This window comes from Vidua chalybeata, chromosome 4 (genome assembly GCF_026979565.1).
Source record: "Vidua chalybeata isolate OUT-0048 chromosome 4, bVidCha1 merged haplotype, whole genome shotgun sequence".
Lineage (NCBI taxonomy): Eukaryota > Metazoa > Chordata > Aves > Passeriformes > Viduidae > Vidua > Vidua chalybeata.
Window position 1 is genome coordinate 67,630,057 of NC_071533.1, and position 17,386 is coordinate 67,647,442.

General features: G+C 46.1%; 1 protein-coding gene and 1 long non-coding RNA gene across 4 annotated transcripts; one reads left to right on the forward strand and one right to left on the reverse strand.

Moving 5' to 3' along the window:
* Positions 1-5,175: 5,175 nt before the first annotated feature.
* Positions 5,176-6,280, reverse strand: LOC128787643 (uncharacterized). Its single transcript, XM_053941946.1, has 2 exons — positions 6,123-6,280; positions 5,176-5,967 (listed from the first exon to the last, which is right to left on the reverse strand). The coding sequence occupies exons 1-2, from the start codon at positions 6,147-6,149 to the stop codon at positions 5,254-5,256; spliced, it is 741 nt and encodes a 246-aa protein (XP_053797921.1). The 5' UTR covers positions 6,150-6,280; the 3' UTR covers positions 5,176-5,253.
* Positions 6,281-6,372: 92 nt separating this feature from the next.
* On the forward strand, positions 6,373-10,961 carry LOC128787644 (uncharacterized). Of its 3 annotated transcripts, none has more exons than XR_008430767.1 (4): positions 6,373-6,985; positions 8,643-8,703; positions 8,999-9,142; positions 10,512-10,961. It is a non-coding gene; the product is annotated as an uncharacterized LOC128787644 (long non-coding RNA). The 3 variants fall into 3 exon arrangements; XR_008430766.1 differs by having other exon boundaries at positions 10,812-10,961; XR_008430768.1 differs by having other exon boundaries at positions 6,373-6,653; positions 10,812-10,961.
* The last annotated feature ends 6,425 nt before the right edge of the window (positions 10,962-17,386 follow it).

The window sequence follows — 17,386 nt, forward strand, 5'->3', positions numbered from 1 at the left end:
GCATCTAAATCCAGCTCTTGTACTGAGCAAACTGCCAGCAGCTTGCTGGAAACACTGGGATTTCTTTTCCCACAAGCCAGGTGCTGCAGAAGCCATTTGCAAAGCCCTAGCTCTGGCTAGGGGCTGTTTTCAGATGCTCTTGGGCTCCTAATGTAATCCTGGATAAACAGAGAGCAATTGAGCACAGCTTTGTGCCCAAGTGCCTTCTCACTCAGTGTGCTGCTGGAAATGAGATTAGCAGGAGTGAATGCTGCTGTTGACTCTGCTCTGCCTGAAATCAAACAGCTCCTTCTCAAAAAGCCAATAAACCCATTACTGCACCATTATTTTCTGGCCCTGAACCAGCTGTGATCTCATTCAGCTTTGTGCTTAGCAGGGGCTCCACAGCCTGAAGATGGGCAGGTCTGATTCTTGAACTGCTCTGGGTGCTGGGGTAGATCCCATGGGGGCTTTTGCAGCAGATTTCCCTTCTGGGGTGGGACTTTGAGTGGGTCTTGGGCTGTGGGTTATGGGCGCAGTGTGCACTGTACCACACAGCTGGAATTAAAATGTCTGTGTGGAATTAAAACCCCTGAAGAAAATTTAGCATCTGAATCCTTGTGCAAGCTCCCCCAGCTGACATTTGCAGTCAGTAGATAGGGTTTGACTTCAGGAGCTCTTGGGAATGGTCATGTCCTTTCCCTTGGAGTCTGCCAGGCTCTCTCATCTGTCATGACCACCCTCATCTTCATCTGCCAGCACATTCAGGTGTGCTGCAGGGAGTCCATCCCCTCCTGGGGTGGCTTTGTGCCCTGGCTCTGCCCTGTCACCAACACAGCCCACTTACACTGATGCTCAGCTGCCTTGCCACAAGCCTGTTTGAAGAAAGTGAAGTGTACAGGCAGTAGAAGTATTTCTAGTCCCTGCTCCTTGCTTTTCCAGGCCATCACCATTATTACATATGTTTTTGGAGAGGTAACAGTTCATAGATGAGCATGCTGTGGTAGATCTCCAGCTGAGGGCAGGCACTGCAGCTCTCTCTCACTTCTTGAGTAGAAGCAGTGCAGCTTCTCCTGAGAGCTCCTGAACCTGAATTTGTTGAATTTGATTTTACCACCTTGGCTGGTTTCGCTGTGGCGTTTGCTCTGGGCTTTGGTTTTTCAAGGTGCTTTTCAAAAGAGCCTTCAGAAGCCTTTAGAAACGGGCTGCCACTTCTCTCCCACCCTGCTCCCTGGCACCTGGGAAGAAAAGCAGGGATATATTTTTAGAAGATGGCATTGGGAAGAAAATTGCTATCAAAAGCAGGTGGAAGAAGGTGTCCTTTTACACCCAAGGCAGGCTGGTGGTGGCTATTTAGGGTGCATTCCTGCAGTGGGTTCTGTTACCTGGTGTGATCCAGCCCCCGCCCCCCATTCCCTTTTGGGTTGTGCATGGTGGGTAATGCACGGAGATTTACCATTAGCACTGAATTATGGATTAACTTGGCCCTGGAGGAAACAAATGTTTCAAGAAAGAGCAACAGCAGCACTAAAATTAATGAGCAACAGAGGTAATGAAACACTAGTCCCATTCAGGAAAAAAAAAAAAAAGGCAATATAAATACAGTAAGAGAGTGCATCAGATCCAATTTAATTAACCTGTGGTTAATAGGTTAAATAATTAAGATAAATTAATTAAACTAACTAGAAAGAAATTATGTGTTTTGTTAAACCAACTCACCTTATTCCATGTTCTGTAGAAAGTATTACTATTTGTCAAGTTATTATAGTCAGTGTAGGATGGGGTTTATGATCTGACATAATTACTGATCTGAGAAATGTGACATAAAAAGAGGTGAAAATAATTAAGCAGGCAGCATAGAGGATGTGTGCTCTGGGTATTAAACCAAACAATTATAGCTAAAGTGATGAGGAGGAAATCAGTATAGTATAACCAGTGATAAAAATTAGCTGTGAGGAATATTAGTAAGCTGTAATATGTATTAACATCTTTCAAACATAAAGCCAGGTTCATTTTTTAACTGTGTGGATTTAACAAAAAATGGGGTAATGACACTGTCTATAGTCCAGCTGGACCAGGAAAGGAGGAGGAAAAGGAGAGATGTCCTAATTTTCAAAGTGATTTTTTCCAATTTATCAAGCCTTCTGAATCCGCAAAAATATATTTGCAGCTTTATTTCACTCAGTTCATCAGCAGAAAGGCGATGCATTTCAGATTAAAGATGAACTTAAAGACCTAAAACTGTCAGGTTTTTGTACTAAAAATTTGTGAAGTTTATTCACTTCCCCTTCCAGTAACTTCCACAGGAGTTTTATCATCCCTGTAACTCCATAACCTTGGTAGCTGCGACCAAGAGGTTTTTTTTTTTTTTTTCAAAGCATGAGACTTTTCTGTTTGTATTTTTACATCTACAAACACCTCTTACACTTCCTTAATGACATTTCTAGCTGTGTGGAAGTCATGCAGACCATCAACATTAAAATGTAGTGAGCAAAACAGAAAAGGATCAGTCACTGGCTTTGACTACAGGAAATTATATAAACAATTTTTTTTTAGTGGAAACAGAAGACTTTGTAGAAGAATGTCTGAGTGAAAGATAAAACCATCAATCATGTTGGAAAGCAAAATGCTTTTGATGATTTATGTTGTTTCTGGAAGTCAGTAACAGAAAGATGAAATTCAGCAGAAGAAAAAAAGTGACTATTAAGCCAAATACCTCAGATCTGTAAACGTCCCGACACGTTAATATACAAGTTCCCTTGGGGATGTAGAGTTAGAAATATTCTTAATCACACTAAATTCAAAGTTCTTCTCATGCTGTATTGTTAAAAATATGTGCACGTGAATTTGATCATGCAAATATCCCCACAGAAGCTGAAGTGCCTCCTAACTGGAATGATCTTTTTTATTGTACACCAAACACTAAATTCCCTTGTGGTGGTCTTCCAGTGCAGGATTAATTAAAGAAAATACTACATCAAGTATCCTTTCTACTTGTAAATGTCTCACAGGTTTGTGTAATCTCCAACTGAAGCTATTACTAGAATGCCTTATAGATCAAAATCTTTAATTAAACATTAATTCCCTTAAAACATTTTCAAAGCCTTAATTTCAGTAACTTGCAAGTTTTATTTGCCTGCCACAGCACGCTGTCTTCTTGTAATCAGTATTTAATAACCTGTACAGTTTAATCCCAGTGTAATGTATTTGGCAATGACAAATGAAATTGAAAAACCCCGCTGTAAATCTAGATGGTACACTGGGATGCTTTTCTTACTATCTTAATTTATTGCAGGGAAAAAAAAAGAGACAGTCCTGCCTTCCTTTAACCCTTAGATGAGTATTATTTTTTGAAGAGGAAATTATAATTATTTCCTTTACTTTTATATGTAACTTAGTGAGGGTTGGACCACATCAGTGAAGAGTCAAATCCAACAGCTCATACGTAATGTACCAAAATTTTGTCTAATTGAAGAGCAAGCAGATAATCACGTGTTCTACTGAGAGGGTTTTCGGGGTGTGATCTTCTGCATATGAGCACCTTGGGCAAACTCAGCCCCTTTGCCACAGACCACCACTTTTTGGACAGGGTACTTGCAGGTTTCTCTGCAGGTCAGCTGTGGGCTGTGATTTATCATTCATGAAACGTTTCTTTCATCCTTATTTGAGAGCTCAAGCAGCACGTGCTGACCCTGGCTGGGCTTTGGGGGCTGCACTGGCTGTTTCTGCTCAGGCTCTGTGTTTTTCCTGTGGATTTGCTGCTGTGATAGCCCTGGCTACCAACAGTCTTTTCCAGCCTCCTTCCAGAGGCTCCTCAGCAGCCCAAGGCCATTGTTGCTCCCTCGTCTGATCCTTGGAAACTGCTCAAGGAGTTGCTTTGCTGTAATTCATATATCTGATGCCCACAAATGCCCAGTGGGCTTCATTTCCAGTTCCTGGGATGCCCTGCCTCACCAACACCATTGCCTCAGCACCAGCAAGGCTGGCCAAGAGCTTTTTATCACATTTAAAGCAAATCAGTAAGAAACTTTTAGCAGATTGAACATCCTCAGCTGTAGAATCATTAGAAAAAATCTTTGGTCATTTGATTGTACAGCTGGAGGTTTTGCCACATATGACAGTCATAATCACATCAAAACATTACTCAGAGGTTCAGTATCATTTAATCCATCCTGCCTGGGCAATTTCTTGCCTTTTTTGTTATTCAACTATGGGTCATGTTATTCATGTTATTCAAGTTTTGGGCCATGTATAAAGGATAAAAAAGGTAGGAGATTTTTTTCTGAAAATCAGATGGACGTGTTTTTAATCTCCCAGGCAGGCAGGCAGGCAGGCAGGCACAGTTCCATGTTCCTTCTCCACAGCTGAGTTTGGCCTGTGTCGAGTTGTGAAGAGAAAAACCCATCTGGTTACTTAGCTGGGATTTTTTTCCCTGGAGTAAATCTAATACCTGAGATGTAAAAGTCATGGATGTTCTAGAGACAGTGAACTGAAAGTAGTTGATTACATCTCCCATATGCCAGGTCAGCAGGGAATATTTCATCCAAGCTCCTTTATCTCAAAGTGACAATTCTTCACTTCAAGTGCCCAGAATTCTGGACACCAGTCAGAGGATATTGTTCATTATTGTTCCAGCCAGGACATGGCACATTGGAATTATTCTTTAAGGACTCTCAGGACACCGCCAACCCAACCACCCTTGTCCTTGTGGGGCGATTCCACTGGCCAGATGTTAACTGGGAAAAGACAGGTCCAGGAGATTCCCAAGACACCTACCTGGCTGACAACTTCTTGGCAGAGGATCTTGGGGAGCTAATGTAGAGAGCAGGACCAGGACTTATTCCTAGTTTCCCCACATCAGTAATAGGCTTTATCTCACATAGCTTCCCACTCAAAAGCTACATGAGCTTGGACAAACGTGGAGCCTTATGGAAAGGTGCCCTCTGTGATTTGCTACTTGTTCCCAGAGAGACTCTCGAGGGTGAGGTGGTGATTGGTGGCTGTCTGGGCCACACTGACTATGAAAACACTGATTTTCAAATCTCTGGTACTGCTGGAACCCACCTGGGTCCTAAGGTGGCTCACTGAGCACTGCTGGCAAATCAGCATCTTTTATTGGCGTGTCCTGCAGGAAAGGTGTTTGTTGCTTTGAGTCTCTGTGCAGTAACAAGGGACAATGACGATTCTCCAGAGCACTTTGCAAATATAAAAAAATGTATTGACAACTGAACTACCCCAAGTGAACTGATTTGAATTAGAGTCTGGCAGCATGCACTAATCACCCAGCTGCAGCTCCATGCAGGAGCACCAGAGCAGGGTGCACAGAGCCTGCAGAGTCCGCCTGGGGCTGGAGGGCTGCCTGTGGACACGCTGCAGGTCACCGAGGGTCCGGGCTGCCAGCTGGGTCCGTGAGGAACAGGGAAAGCAGCAGGGGCTGCCCGGGGCAGGGCTCTGTGTCCCTGCAGCTGCTGGCACCTGCTCATCTGAGGTAGAAGGAGTTGCTGCCTTTGCCTCCTCCTGGAGGGGTTCCTGCAAGAGCTCCGGGTAGTTGGGGTTGATCCAGACCGTCCGGATTGTGATGTATCGCCAGTTTTCATGCGGCAATGTTTTGTTGCTGTTATTTTCCCCTTGGGACGGCTTCGGGATTCTGCTGACTTCCCCTTGGGAAAGCTCTCGTTCCATGTGGTTTTCCCCTCGGCACGGCTCAAGGGGATGGCAGACTTCCCTCTCTTCCTCCTCCCCGGGCTCTGGTGCTTCCAGCACTGACCCAGGCCCGCTGAGGGTCTGGGCTGCCCCCTGGGCAGATGAGGGGCCTGGGGAAGAGCAGGAGCTCTGCAGGGGTGGGACACGGCTCCGTGTCCCTGCTGAGGACACCTGCTCACCCAGGGCTGCTGCCTCTGCTGCCTCTTGTGCCTCAGGAGGAGCATTTGGGCAGCGCTTCTCGTCCTGTGGCTGCCTGTGGTCCACCTGTGGCTGCTTGAAGTCCATCTGTGGCACAGAGGAGGCGTGGGGTGGAGGGGGCTGTCTTGGCACAGCCCCAGCCCAGCCTTGTGCCATCACCAGCCTCTCTGTCCTGCCCCGTTGCTCATCCTTTGCCTCTTCAGGCGCAGCAGCCCTTGGGCGGGCAAGGATTTGGGATTCACCTTCTCCCCATTGGGTGTCTCTGTCATGCTTTCCTGCAGAGGTTCTCAGGCAGCTGCTGCCTCCTGAGAAAGGTGCTCTGGGGCAGTGGCACCCCAGGCCTCTGTGCCCCAAAAACCCCCCAGAGGTCACAGTGGCCTCTGGGCACAGGGCACAGCCCCTGTGTCACAAAGAGCCCCCGGACACTCCTCAAAGGGACACAAAGGACACTCTGTCACAAAGGGACACCCCAGCACCCCCAGCAACCACAGAACCACCCAGGACCGGCTGTGCTCAGCACAGGAGAGCCCTTGCTCTCCCATCTGAGCCCCTGGCTGGTCTGATCCCACCCCTCCCACGCAGCCCCTCACTCTGGACTCCTGGATCCCTCTGGATCCCTCTGGATCAGGATTGACTTGGCCTTGGGCCTTTATTTCTCTCCAAGCCTTGATGGGGGCAGCTCACATTGGGAATAATTTCTACAGGTGTTCTGTGTTTTAACTCAGCTCTCCTACTCAGCTGCCTAAAAGTGGTACAGTCACCAAGTGCCTAATGTGAGCTCTTGAAGCTTATTTCAGTCATCCAGTTTGGGAACATTCTGGTTAGAAAGGGGAAAATAAGCTTTGTTAGGTCAATGAATGCTTAGAAAACTCAAACTTTTATTAATTAAATAATACTCAAGAGTTCCAAACTGAATATTCAGTAAATGAGACAGAAAAAAAGCCTGATGCTTTTCTAGTCTAATTTAAGAGAAATAGATAAGATGAAACCAATGTGAGAGAGAGAATCCAGATGTTGCTGTTACTCTGTGGTGGATGACTGCTTTCCCCAAGAAAAATTCAGTGGAGAAATTCACACCCTAAGGCCTGTATTTATTGCTTGAGGAGTAAGTGAGGTATTTCATGGATATCATTATTTACAGGATCAATATTGCTGTTTAGCCAGATGGCTGGCCAAGCACAGACAAATACTGTCTGCTATAATTTGTTTATTTGTCTATTGATCCATCTCTGCACCCATTTTGCTGATCAAACAGATGGATAGGGCAGGACCAGGAACAACTTATTCCTAGTTTTCCCACATCAGTAATAGGCTTCATCTCACATAACTTCCCACTCAAAAGCTACACGAGTTTGGACAAACCTGGAGCCTTATGGAATGAGCAAAATGGATTCACCCCATCTATTTTAGGCAGAACCCCTCACCTCCTGTAGCTGCCCACCCCAGACAAAAGCAACCCACAGCCCCTCCTGCCTACAAGTCTCTCAACACCAGAGAACTATAATAACACTTTAGCAAAGTGTTGCATTGCTTAGAGCAGAAAATGTGATTCTAGGAGGGATGTGTAGAAGTGGAAGGGATGGATAAAAGATTTTGCTGAATTCAGAATATTCAATGGAGGACGCAGAGAGGTTTTTTGCAGATCTGCTCAAGTATACAGAGTACCTCATGTTGGCCCAAGCTGTTGCTTACTTGCTAGGAAAACGTGATCTAGTAAAAGGCTTCCACTGATCAGAGGGTGACAACCCACTGTGAGGGCTCCTCACCTCCACACCAAGCAGGAACAGCTCCAGTGAAGTGGGTGGAGCTGATGAACCAGAAATCACTGTCAGCTGCAGATGGATTCACAGATGGAGAAGAAAGATGTTTTGAAAGATTGAGTGAAATGCAGCTTTAAAAATCAAGGTGTTTCACAGAAAGATCCCTGATGGGACTACATTCACTGGGCTTGTTGTGTGCAGAGGTGTGATCAGGGGGAGGATTTGGAGATTAATGTGCTGAAAAATTCCATGGAACTGGTGTGGGAGTGGCGGATGCTTTCTGGGAACCAGCCAGGTCACTGCAGAAACACAACAGGTGATTTTTGGAGAGTGAGATGAAGCCAAAACACTCAATTTTGTGTTGTTTATCTCCTCATCACAGGGATGGTGACAGTGGCTGTGCTGGGGATGGAGCTGTTTGCCAGTCACCCCCTATATCCAGTATCAGCCCTGTCACTGCCGTCATCACCCACAAAGATCTGATTTAACACACTCGGGTGCCAGCCAGGTTGCTAAAGAGAATTTCTGGCTGTTTGTTTTTCAATACAGTTCCAAGAAGACAAAAGAGACGAGCCTCTCAGTTTTCACCTGGCAATAGTAGTTGTCAGCCCTGCTGATAAACAGATGGTTTGAAACCATCCTGTTTTTCTGGAAATATGCAATACGTGGGGATGTCAGTCCAAACAGTCAAGGCAAAACACACAAGGAACCTTTGGTGTCTTGAGGATGATCACTTGGGGCATCTCTGATACAGCTCCAAGCCCTGAGGGTGGGCTGGTCCAATTGGCACAGCTTGGGAAGCTCACCAAAGAGAGGAAGCCTCCCTGGGTCTCACAGGGTGCTCCCCAGGCTGACATGGGGCAGAGGAGGGGCTGTATCTATAGCTATGATTAATGTTTTCATCTAGGATTTATTAGATTGATTTAGAAAAAGCTGGGCTATGTATTGAGAGGGTGGTTGGAAATATTTCTCTTCTCTCTTTTCTTCCTTCTTTTCTCCCAGGCAAATTGTGGGCCGAGTTTCTCTTCCCTCCAGTCACAAAGGGAGTTGGCGTCAGGCTTGGGTGAGCTGTGATTTGGTGTCATCTCAAAAGAAAGCACCACTGAGTCCAGCAGAGAAGCTCATTTAGCAAAGCCTGTCAGCTTGAACAGACTCATTGGCCTCAGTTGGTTTTAGGCTGCATCTAAAGTCAGACAGACAAAGCATTGCTTTAAAGTGACTAAGAGGAATTTTACTAAAGCCACTGTAATAATTAATCTTGTAATGGACAAGTCATGCAAATTAGGTGAATGTAGGCAGGCTGGGAACCCTCTGCCCAGGCCTGAGGCACTTTGTGCCACTCTGGGTTCCTGATACAGTGGAGAAATGTGGGTCCTAACCCATGGTGCACCCCCTGCTCTGAGGGCCACCTCCTCCTCTGCAGTCCACTCCAACGTGGAGGAAGCACAGCCAGAATCAGCCACTTAAAACCTCACCTTTCAAATACTTCTTGTCCTGCACAGGTAAATCCAATCAAAATCATATTTTGTCACACACAGGTGTATGATGAGTGGTGCTTTGCTGTGGTCTCCTACAGGACCTGGGCTTGTTTCACTCTAAACCTGTCAATAACCCCAGTGAATTTAAGCACTGCAAATATTTCAGTTTGAGGGTAAATGTGCCTGGGTGTTTGAGTGGAGTGTGACAGCAGACAGCTAACACTCCTCTGTGGCACCCACTGAAGTGGCATAACCAAGCAGAAACCCCACTGAGCTGAAAAATGCCCTTTGCTCAGGAAAAACAGGCTCCTGCCTGTGCTTCCAATGTCTTGTGATGGGACATCTCCCAGAGAGATGGGAGCACCTCCAGTGGTTCCTCTGGAACCCACTGCAGGTCTGATTCAAAGCTCACTCAAGGTAAAAGTGCCATTTATTTTCTGTGGGATTTTAAATCTCTTTTCCCGTTAAATGCAGTCAGCTTTTAGAGAAGGACAGCTGGGATGTGAACTATTTTAGCTGAAGTTTCTGGACTTTCCCATTTCATGTCCATTTTAGGGATGAAGTTAAACCAGGTTCTTCACAGAATCACAGAACAAGCTGAGTTGGAAGGGACCCACAGGGATCATCCAGTCCAGCTCCTGGCCCTGCACAGCACCATCCCCAAGAGTCACCCTGTGCCCGAGAGCATTGTCCAAACACTGCCTGAGCTCTGCCAGGCTGGGGCTGTGCCCACTGCCCTGGGGAGCCTGTTCAGTGCCCAGCCACCCTCTGGGGGAAGAACCTTTTCCTGATAGCCAACACAAACCTCCCTGACACAGCTTCAGGCCATTCCCTGGGTCCTGTCTCTGTCACCACAGAGCAGAGATCAGTGTCTGTCCCTCCTCTTCCCCTCACAAAGAAATTGTTTCACAATTCAGCACAGTGAGAATACCCCCACCAAGATGTTTACTGCTTGTTGTAAGGTGCTGTTGTTCTGACAATCACTTTTGCTTTCTTTTTCTTTGTACTTTTTATTGGTTTTAGGTTTGGTTTTTTTTTGTTTGTTTGTTTTTTTTTTTTTTTTTTTTTTTTGTTTTGTTTTGTTTTTTCACCTTCAGGGAATACTTTAACAGCAATTTCACAGGAATTCAGTTTTGGTTTTGTTTGCAATAATTGTTGTCACTGGAGTGAAAAAGGAATCCACAGGAACAATTACTGGTCATGAGAGAGTGAATAAATGAATTCATTATCTTCAGCTTTGCTATTATTTTCATGCATATAATGATGGCATAGGCTGGTGCACTGACTACAGTGTGTTTAGGGGAGGGAAAAAAATTCTCTAAAAGCCTGTGGGAGATAATTAGTTTGAACCTCCCTCTGAAAACTGTGTATTTTTCTTTTGTGGCAACCTCAGTGCCAAGACCTGAGGATGAACAGGTTCCTGTGGATGACACCAGCAGAGACAGAAATCAGATTGCCTTGGGAACAGAGGAAGAATATTCTTCCCTGACCTTCACATGGGCTGAAGCAACTGTGCTCACTCCTTCACCTTCCAATCATTTGCCTCTCTGCCACGAGCTGCTAAAATAGGGCAGAGATACAGCCAGTCTCTGTGGCAGTTTGGCATCTAAAATTAGCTCCTGCAACAGAAAACACCTCGAGTTTGGCCTAATTAAGTTCAGTTGATGTTATTGCTATTTCTTCACTATTTCAGTAGGAGGAGGTGGGCGGCTGCTTGTGTGTTCCAGGACCATCAAACATCAACAACCACGGTGACAACACAAATGCCACATGCTATACCCAGGGAAAGTGCAGGAAAGTCACTGCCAGCACTGAAATTATCAGAATAAAGGCAAAAATAATATCCTGTGGTCACTTTGCTTTCCTGCCTCCAGCATAGCTGTTTCTCCACAGCTTTTTGCTGTGATTTCCAAGGGTCAGGGTGGTCCTGCACAGGAATTTCTTCATACTGAACAAACTGCAGAGCCTTTTTGTGCCCAAAACCAGAGGATTTGAGAAAAACATTATTTTTCTTTTTTTTCTCAAGAAAGGTGTGTCCTACAGCACCCTGCACTTCCTGAGGTCAGAACCTCGGTTTTGCTTAGTTGTCTTTGTATTTTGCTTCTTAGTTAGACCTGCAAAAGTTGTTCTTCAGCCGAGGCTGTTCGGGAGGGAGCAGTCAAACAGTGAAGCAGTTGTGACATCTAGTGGTGTTTGTGGCTGTTACAATGCACGGAAAAATCAGGGAATCGTGGAATGGTTTGGGTTGGAAGGGACTTTAAAGACCACCTTGTTCTACCCCCTGCCATGGGCAGCAACTCCTCCCAATAGACCAGGCTGGTCAGAGCCTCATCCTTGAACAATTCCAGCGATGGGGTAGCCACAGCTTCTCTGGCCAATGAAAAATATACACTGAATAATAATAAAAATGAAAAATAGGTATACTTATTGAAAACTGATTTTGTGCTTTAAAGGATAAACAGCCAGAGGGATCTCACAAAGGACACCAGGTCTCAAGTGCTGCCATTGCAGTGCCTTCACCACTGCTGCTCCAACTTTAACTGCAAGGATGTGAAATGAGGATTAGCCCCTGTGGATTTAGTTTAGACATTTGTATACATTTTGTAGACATTCAAGAACTAATCCTGAAGCAAAGGATTTCAGTAGAACATTAACTTGGTCCTGCAGAACTTTGCACACTGACATTGCTATGTCAGCAAGATTTCTGCGATTTCTGCAAAATTAAAAACCTCAAATAAAACTCTTCCCTTTAGAAAGAATCTGGGTTCTTTTAATGTTGTCAGTTACTTATGCAAGGACAAAGCTGGCTTCAGTGTAACAACAAATTTGAGCGAAATTCTTTTTGTCTTTAGGTGCAAGACAAATACTGCCATGGAATAAACCTATATTCATATTTTATTCTGGGGCTGTTAAGCCTCCAGAGAAATAGTGGACTCTAGAGAACTTCTATTCTTCATCAATCCCACAGTGCCTGAAAAGAAAAGCAAATTTAGTGCAGAAAAATTCCAACAGATGTGTTTGTGAAGCTGCTGTGGCCAGCTCTGGGATTTCCAGACTGCATGTGACCTGTCTGACCATTGAAAATGAGCTGATGGCATCCAATAAAAGGGAGTAAAAATGTGTAATTTGTCAGCTCAGCACTTCTTAAGGCATTGACGTATATCCAGATTGGGCAGGGCTCTGAGAAACTTAGTCTAGTGCCAGGTGTCCCTGCTCATGACAGGGAATTGGCCTAGGAGACCTTTAAATGTTCCTTCCAACTCAAAGCACTTTTTGGCTTGATGATGCAGAATTAAATAAGAATTGCAATGGAGCTTTTGTGGTTTTGTGTGTGTGACTCTAGGAGAGGTGGGTGAAAATCACTGGAACTAAGGGAGGGAGGGAGCTAACTGGTGGAGGGAGAAGCCACCAGCTCCTGCTCCAGGACCACAGAGCCCTGCCCTGCCCAGCCCAGCTGTCCTGCAGTGGCCTGACCAATCTTCCTATGAAGTAGGAATGACAATGATGGGGGAACAGGGCAAAAGGGAAGGAGCTGGATTTACTGCTCTCCCTGGTGAAGGTGAACACACTGTTCCATGTGTTTGTGACATCTGGGGACACCAGACCAGACCAGACCTGATCTGTTGTAGGCTGTGCTACATTTAGCCAGGTTGAGACCTTGCTCTTGGCTGTGGATTTTGGGTGCTCCCAGTCCTTACCACTCTCTTATTTTCTGACGCTGATGTTCAGAATTACAGCTTTCTTAAACCCCACAGGGGTAAAAAAAAAATCATTGCTCCATGACTAATTATGCAGAGACACATGAATCACAGCATTTCAGGGAGCTGAGGTCAAAAGGAAAGTGCCTTTTTCCACTGCTGCAGTTCTGGCCCTTAGATGTCAGGGTTTTATCAGCTTTCAGCTTAACTCCTGCTGAGATGCACCCCACAATCCTGAAACCTTAAAAACCACCGTGGCCTCCAGCAAAGAAAACTTGAGTTTATTTATCACACAGGGATTCATTGGTATTCAGTGGAGTCTTTTTCCGGGCAAAGAATTAGGGGTGGAATGAAATGGTCCCCTTCCAACTTAAACCATTCTACGATTCTATGAAAGAATTAAGAGCCAAACTCAATTCCTGACAAGCCATGGCCAGAGGCTTTTCTGGCATAAGCATTTCAAGGAACTTACATCCCATTTTGGTCCTGCTTCTTCTTGTGTGGCAGAGGCTTTGCAGGATCCTGTATCCTGCTCCAACACCAGGAAAACCCCATGCAGGATCTCTGAGAACAGAATTTGTCCCAGTCTGCTGTTTTCCCTTTGTGAACCCCTCCCATCTTCAGGTCTGCTCCACTCCTCGTGGCCAGCAGTGCAAGCTGATGATCTGGAAGTGCAGGTCTGCAGGACGTGACCTTTCCCAGCACTGTGGGGCAGCCCCAGGTGTGACACCCGTGTTTTTAATAAACCAGATCGCCGTGCTTGGCTGCCCCGTCTCCAGGAGGGAGAAAGGCAGTGGGAGGTGTATGACTGCAGCCCAGTGAACTGCTACAAAAACCCATCAAATGTCAAGCTTTTCTCTAAGACCTGGAGCTGCTGAAGCATTTCTGGCAAAATTTACTGAATAAAACGAGTAAGCTCTGATAAGCCCCTGATATGTGACAGAGCCAGACTTGCTTCAAATCACAGAGCAAAGGAAAAAAACACTATTTGGATGAAGATCACCACAGACCTTTGGCAGCATCTTCCTTCCAGGAGAAATCCAAGCCATGATGGACCTGAAAGGATCATTTTGGGGCTGGCAGGCTGCAGGTGTCCATGCTTGGGACTTCCCACTGAATGTTGTGACCACAGTTGGTGCCAAGCTGAAATCTGATCTCCTGTTTGTGAAGCGCTGTAGAAATGTCAGCCTCTTTAAAATGCCAAGCCACAGTTAGGGGACGAGGGGTAGTGTTTGTGTGCTTCTTTATTTTCATTTGGCATTAATAATACCGAGCCCCCCAAAGTAACTATAGTACTAGTACCACAAAAATTTCCAGGATTTTTTTCAGAAGCAAAATATAGAATGTGTTTGCTGAAAGCATAATGGAGATTGCACAGAAAAAGAGCAAGCTGGATGATCCTTTTCTTGCTCCACCTACACCCTCCCTGCCATAACTCTCCACTGGTCCTTATCTCTGCTCTCTGGAGTTACAGAAATCCCAGCAAAGTTAATTTCTAACTAATTCCTTAGCAGATGCTCTCAGCCATAGCTCTGTTACTGAAAACTACAGGCTGCAGGTTAAAAATAAAGCAGGTTAAAGCACAAGTGTGGCTAATCCCTCCAGAGGGAATCCTCAGCTCTGAATTTCTCTGTGCTCTTTTCAAAGGAAAGGAGAGCAGTGGTCCACCTCCTCCCAGTCACTTTCCTCGGGCTTAGATGCTGGGATTATTTTTACTTATAACCTATAAATCAAAGTATAGAAACCCACAAACTTGTCTGTTTTTAGAAGGGTCAGCTCCCCTTATCTGCTGGAAGCTGGATAGATGTGAGGCCAGGGTTTAGCTTCACACTGGGGTTCCTGCCTTGATTCCAGGAAGGTGGTGGGGAACGCCCAATTTGTTTGCACATCCTTTAGTTCCAGTGATAGAAGGTGATGATGCCACTACAGCTAACAAGACTCATGAGGATTTCAAGCTGCTGGGTTGTTTTCTTGAGGGTAAGATCAGACATCAGCTCAGATCAGACATCAGACAGCAATCAGACATCAGCTGATGCCAGAAATGTAGGTCCAGAATCATCACTGAGGTGAGTAAGGGCTAAACCAGCTCAAGCATTTGTCCTTGGTTTAGCAATTCCCTAAATACAAGTTTTCCCTCCAAGGATGGCCTTCCTGCTGAACCCTCCCTACTGGAACCTGCATGTGTCCATGGGTATCTTTTAGCTCTGGCCAGCACAAGGAGACAAACCTGCTTCAGGTTCTGAATGGGAAAACAGGGGTATATTTGATGCTGTTCAATACCTGCCCACAAAGTCCATTTTGGGGCTGTACCAGCTGTGAAGTTTGTACAAATGCCAGGCTGAACACAACCTGAAGTTTTTGAATAAGTCTGAGTTTATTGTATGGATCAAGTGTGTGACTCCTGCCACACAGTTACAGATTGGCTTGGGTTGGAAGGGACATTAAAAACCACCTCAGTCCAACCCTCTGCCATAGGCAGGGACACCTCCCACCGGACCAGGCTACTCAGAGCCCCATCAAGTCTGGTCTCAAACACCAGCAGGGACAGGGAATTCACAGCTTTTTCTGGGCAACAAGATTATCCCGAAGGATTTCTGCCTGGTGGGAAGCTCACCACAATGTTTGTGGCATAAGGGGCTGCCATCCTAGGACAGTGAGCAGTCCTTTGGCCACTAGAACTGGGTCTGACCTGAGCTTTGTGAGGCAGCCCCTGTCACTGCTACCTGAGTCTTGATAATTGCTGCATTGTTTCTCCCTGGGCTGAATGGTTTCTTTCTAGGCAGTTGAATAAATCAGCAAAATTAATGTTGGTGGGACAGAGTGTTCTCTGACAGGAACCAAACCATTGCATTAAAAAATTTGAAAATAAGTTTATTTTTCCTCAGTTTCATGTATGTCTGGCCAATTAGATATTGTACAGCTTGTTTCTATACCCTGAAACTTCAACAATTAGGAGTATGATGCCCTGCATTGATGTTAATTACAGAATCAAAGACTCTATACACAATAGGTTTTGAATGTAAAGGACTGAAGAAATGTTTCTGTTACTGAGGTTTTAAAAAAACCAAGCCATCAAACCAACAACCCCTACCCTCATCTTACATGAGCCTATTAAAAACACTAAAGAAGTGAAATGTTTGTGTGTATGCAATGACAATACATTGGCATCTAACTCAAATTCTATAATCTCCACAAGAGTCTTAGTGAAAGCCTCAAGGAAAAATTGATTTGGAACTGGATCCAGGTATAAATCTTTTAGTAGTGAGGAGGTTCCTTATAAAATCTGTGTGTGTGTGTCCTCCTAAGGGACACTCCTCGTGAGAAGCTTAACATTTGGATGCTTCATTCATTACAGCCTCCTTCTGGCCTCAGTTTTAGGGACATAATTAATTAATAAATAAGGAAGAAATCAGAGTAGAACTTTGCTTGTTTATTTTTGTTCCGAAGCAATACTTTCTCTCTTCTCGACCACTCCCACAGCCCTCCCCACCCCATCTATGCCCATAAATACACAATTATTTGTACTGGTTGTATTTACAGGAATGTTTCTGGAGGCAGCTGATGGCATGGGTCGAATCAGGTAACGCACTGTGGTTCCTCCCAACCTGACCCATCCTGGGATTCTGTGAGGTGACGGAGTCACAGAATCACAGAACAAGCTGAGTTAGAAGGGACCCACAAGGATCATCCAGTCCAGCTCCTGGCCCTGCACAGCACCATCCCCAAGAGTCGCCCTGTGCCCGAGAGCATTGTCCAAACACTGCCTGAGCTCTGCCAGGCTGGTGCTGTGCCCACTGCCCTGGGGAGCCTGTTCAGTGCCCAGCCACCCTCTGGGGGAAGAACCTTTTCCTGATAGCCAACACAAACCTCCCCTGACACAGCTTCAGGCCATTCCCTGGGTCCTGTCTCTGTCACCACAGAGCAGAGATCAGTGTCTGTCCCTCCTCTTCCCCTCACGAGGAATTTGTAACTGCACTGAGGTCTCCCCTCAGTCTCCTCCAGGCTGAACAGACCAAGTGCCCTCAGCCTCTCCTCACACGGCTTCCCCTCAAGGCCCTTCACCATCCTTGTGCCCTCCTTTGGGCACTCTCTAGTAGTTTAATGTTTTTCTTCTATTGTGGCACCCAAAGCTGCCCCAGCACTCGAGGTGAGGCCGGCCCAGCCCCGAGCAGAGCGGGACAATCCCTCCCTTGCCGGGCTGGCCATGCTGGGCCTGCTGCCCCCAGGCCAGGGATGTCCCTCCTGGCTGCCAGGGCACTGCTGGCTCAGGTTCAACTTTGCACTGACCAGGAGCCCCAGGTCCCTTTCCCTGGCACTGCTCTCCAGCCCTCATTCCCCAGTCTGTCCGTACATCCAGGGTTGCTCCATCCCAGGTGCAGAATCCGGCACTTTCCCTGGTTGAACCTCACATGGTTGGTGATTGCCCAGCCCTCACACTTGTTGAGGTCTCTCTGCAGGGCCTCCCGGCCTTTGAGGGAGTCCACAGCTCCTCGCAGTCACCGTCCCTGGGGGTGATTGAGGACAGACAGACGCGTCTGTAGCGGTGCCGGGTGGCGGCTTGGACTCGGCG

Excerpts from the sequence above, each read along its gene's own strand:
- LOC128787643 (XM_053941946.1), bottom strand. The coding sequence starts at position 6,149 with ATGACAGAGACACCCAATGGGGAGAAG. Across the intron at positions 5,968-6,122 it reads AGACACCCAATGGGGAGAAG|ATGGACTTCAAGCAGCCACA; the intron begins GTGAATCCCAAA and ends TCTGTGCCACAG.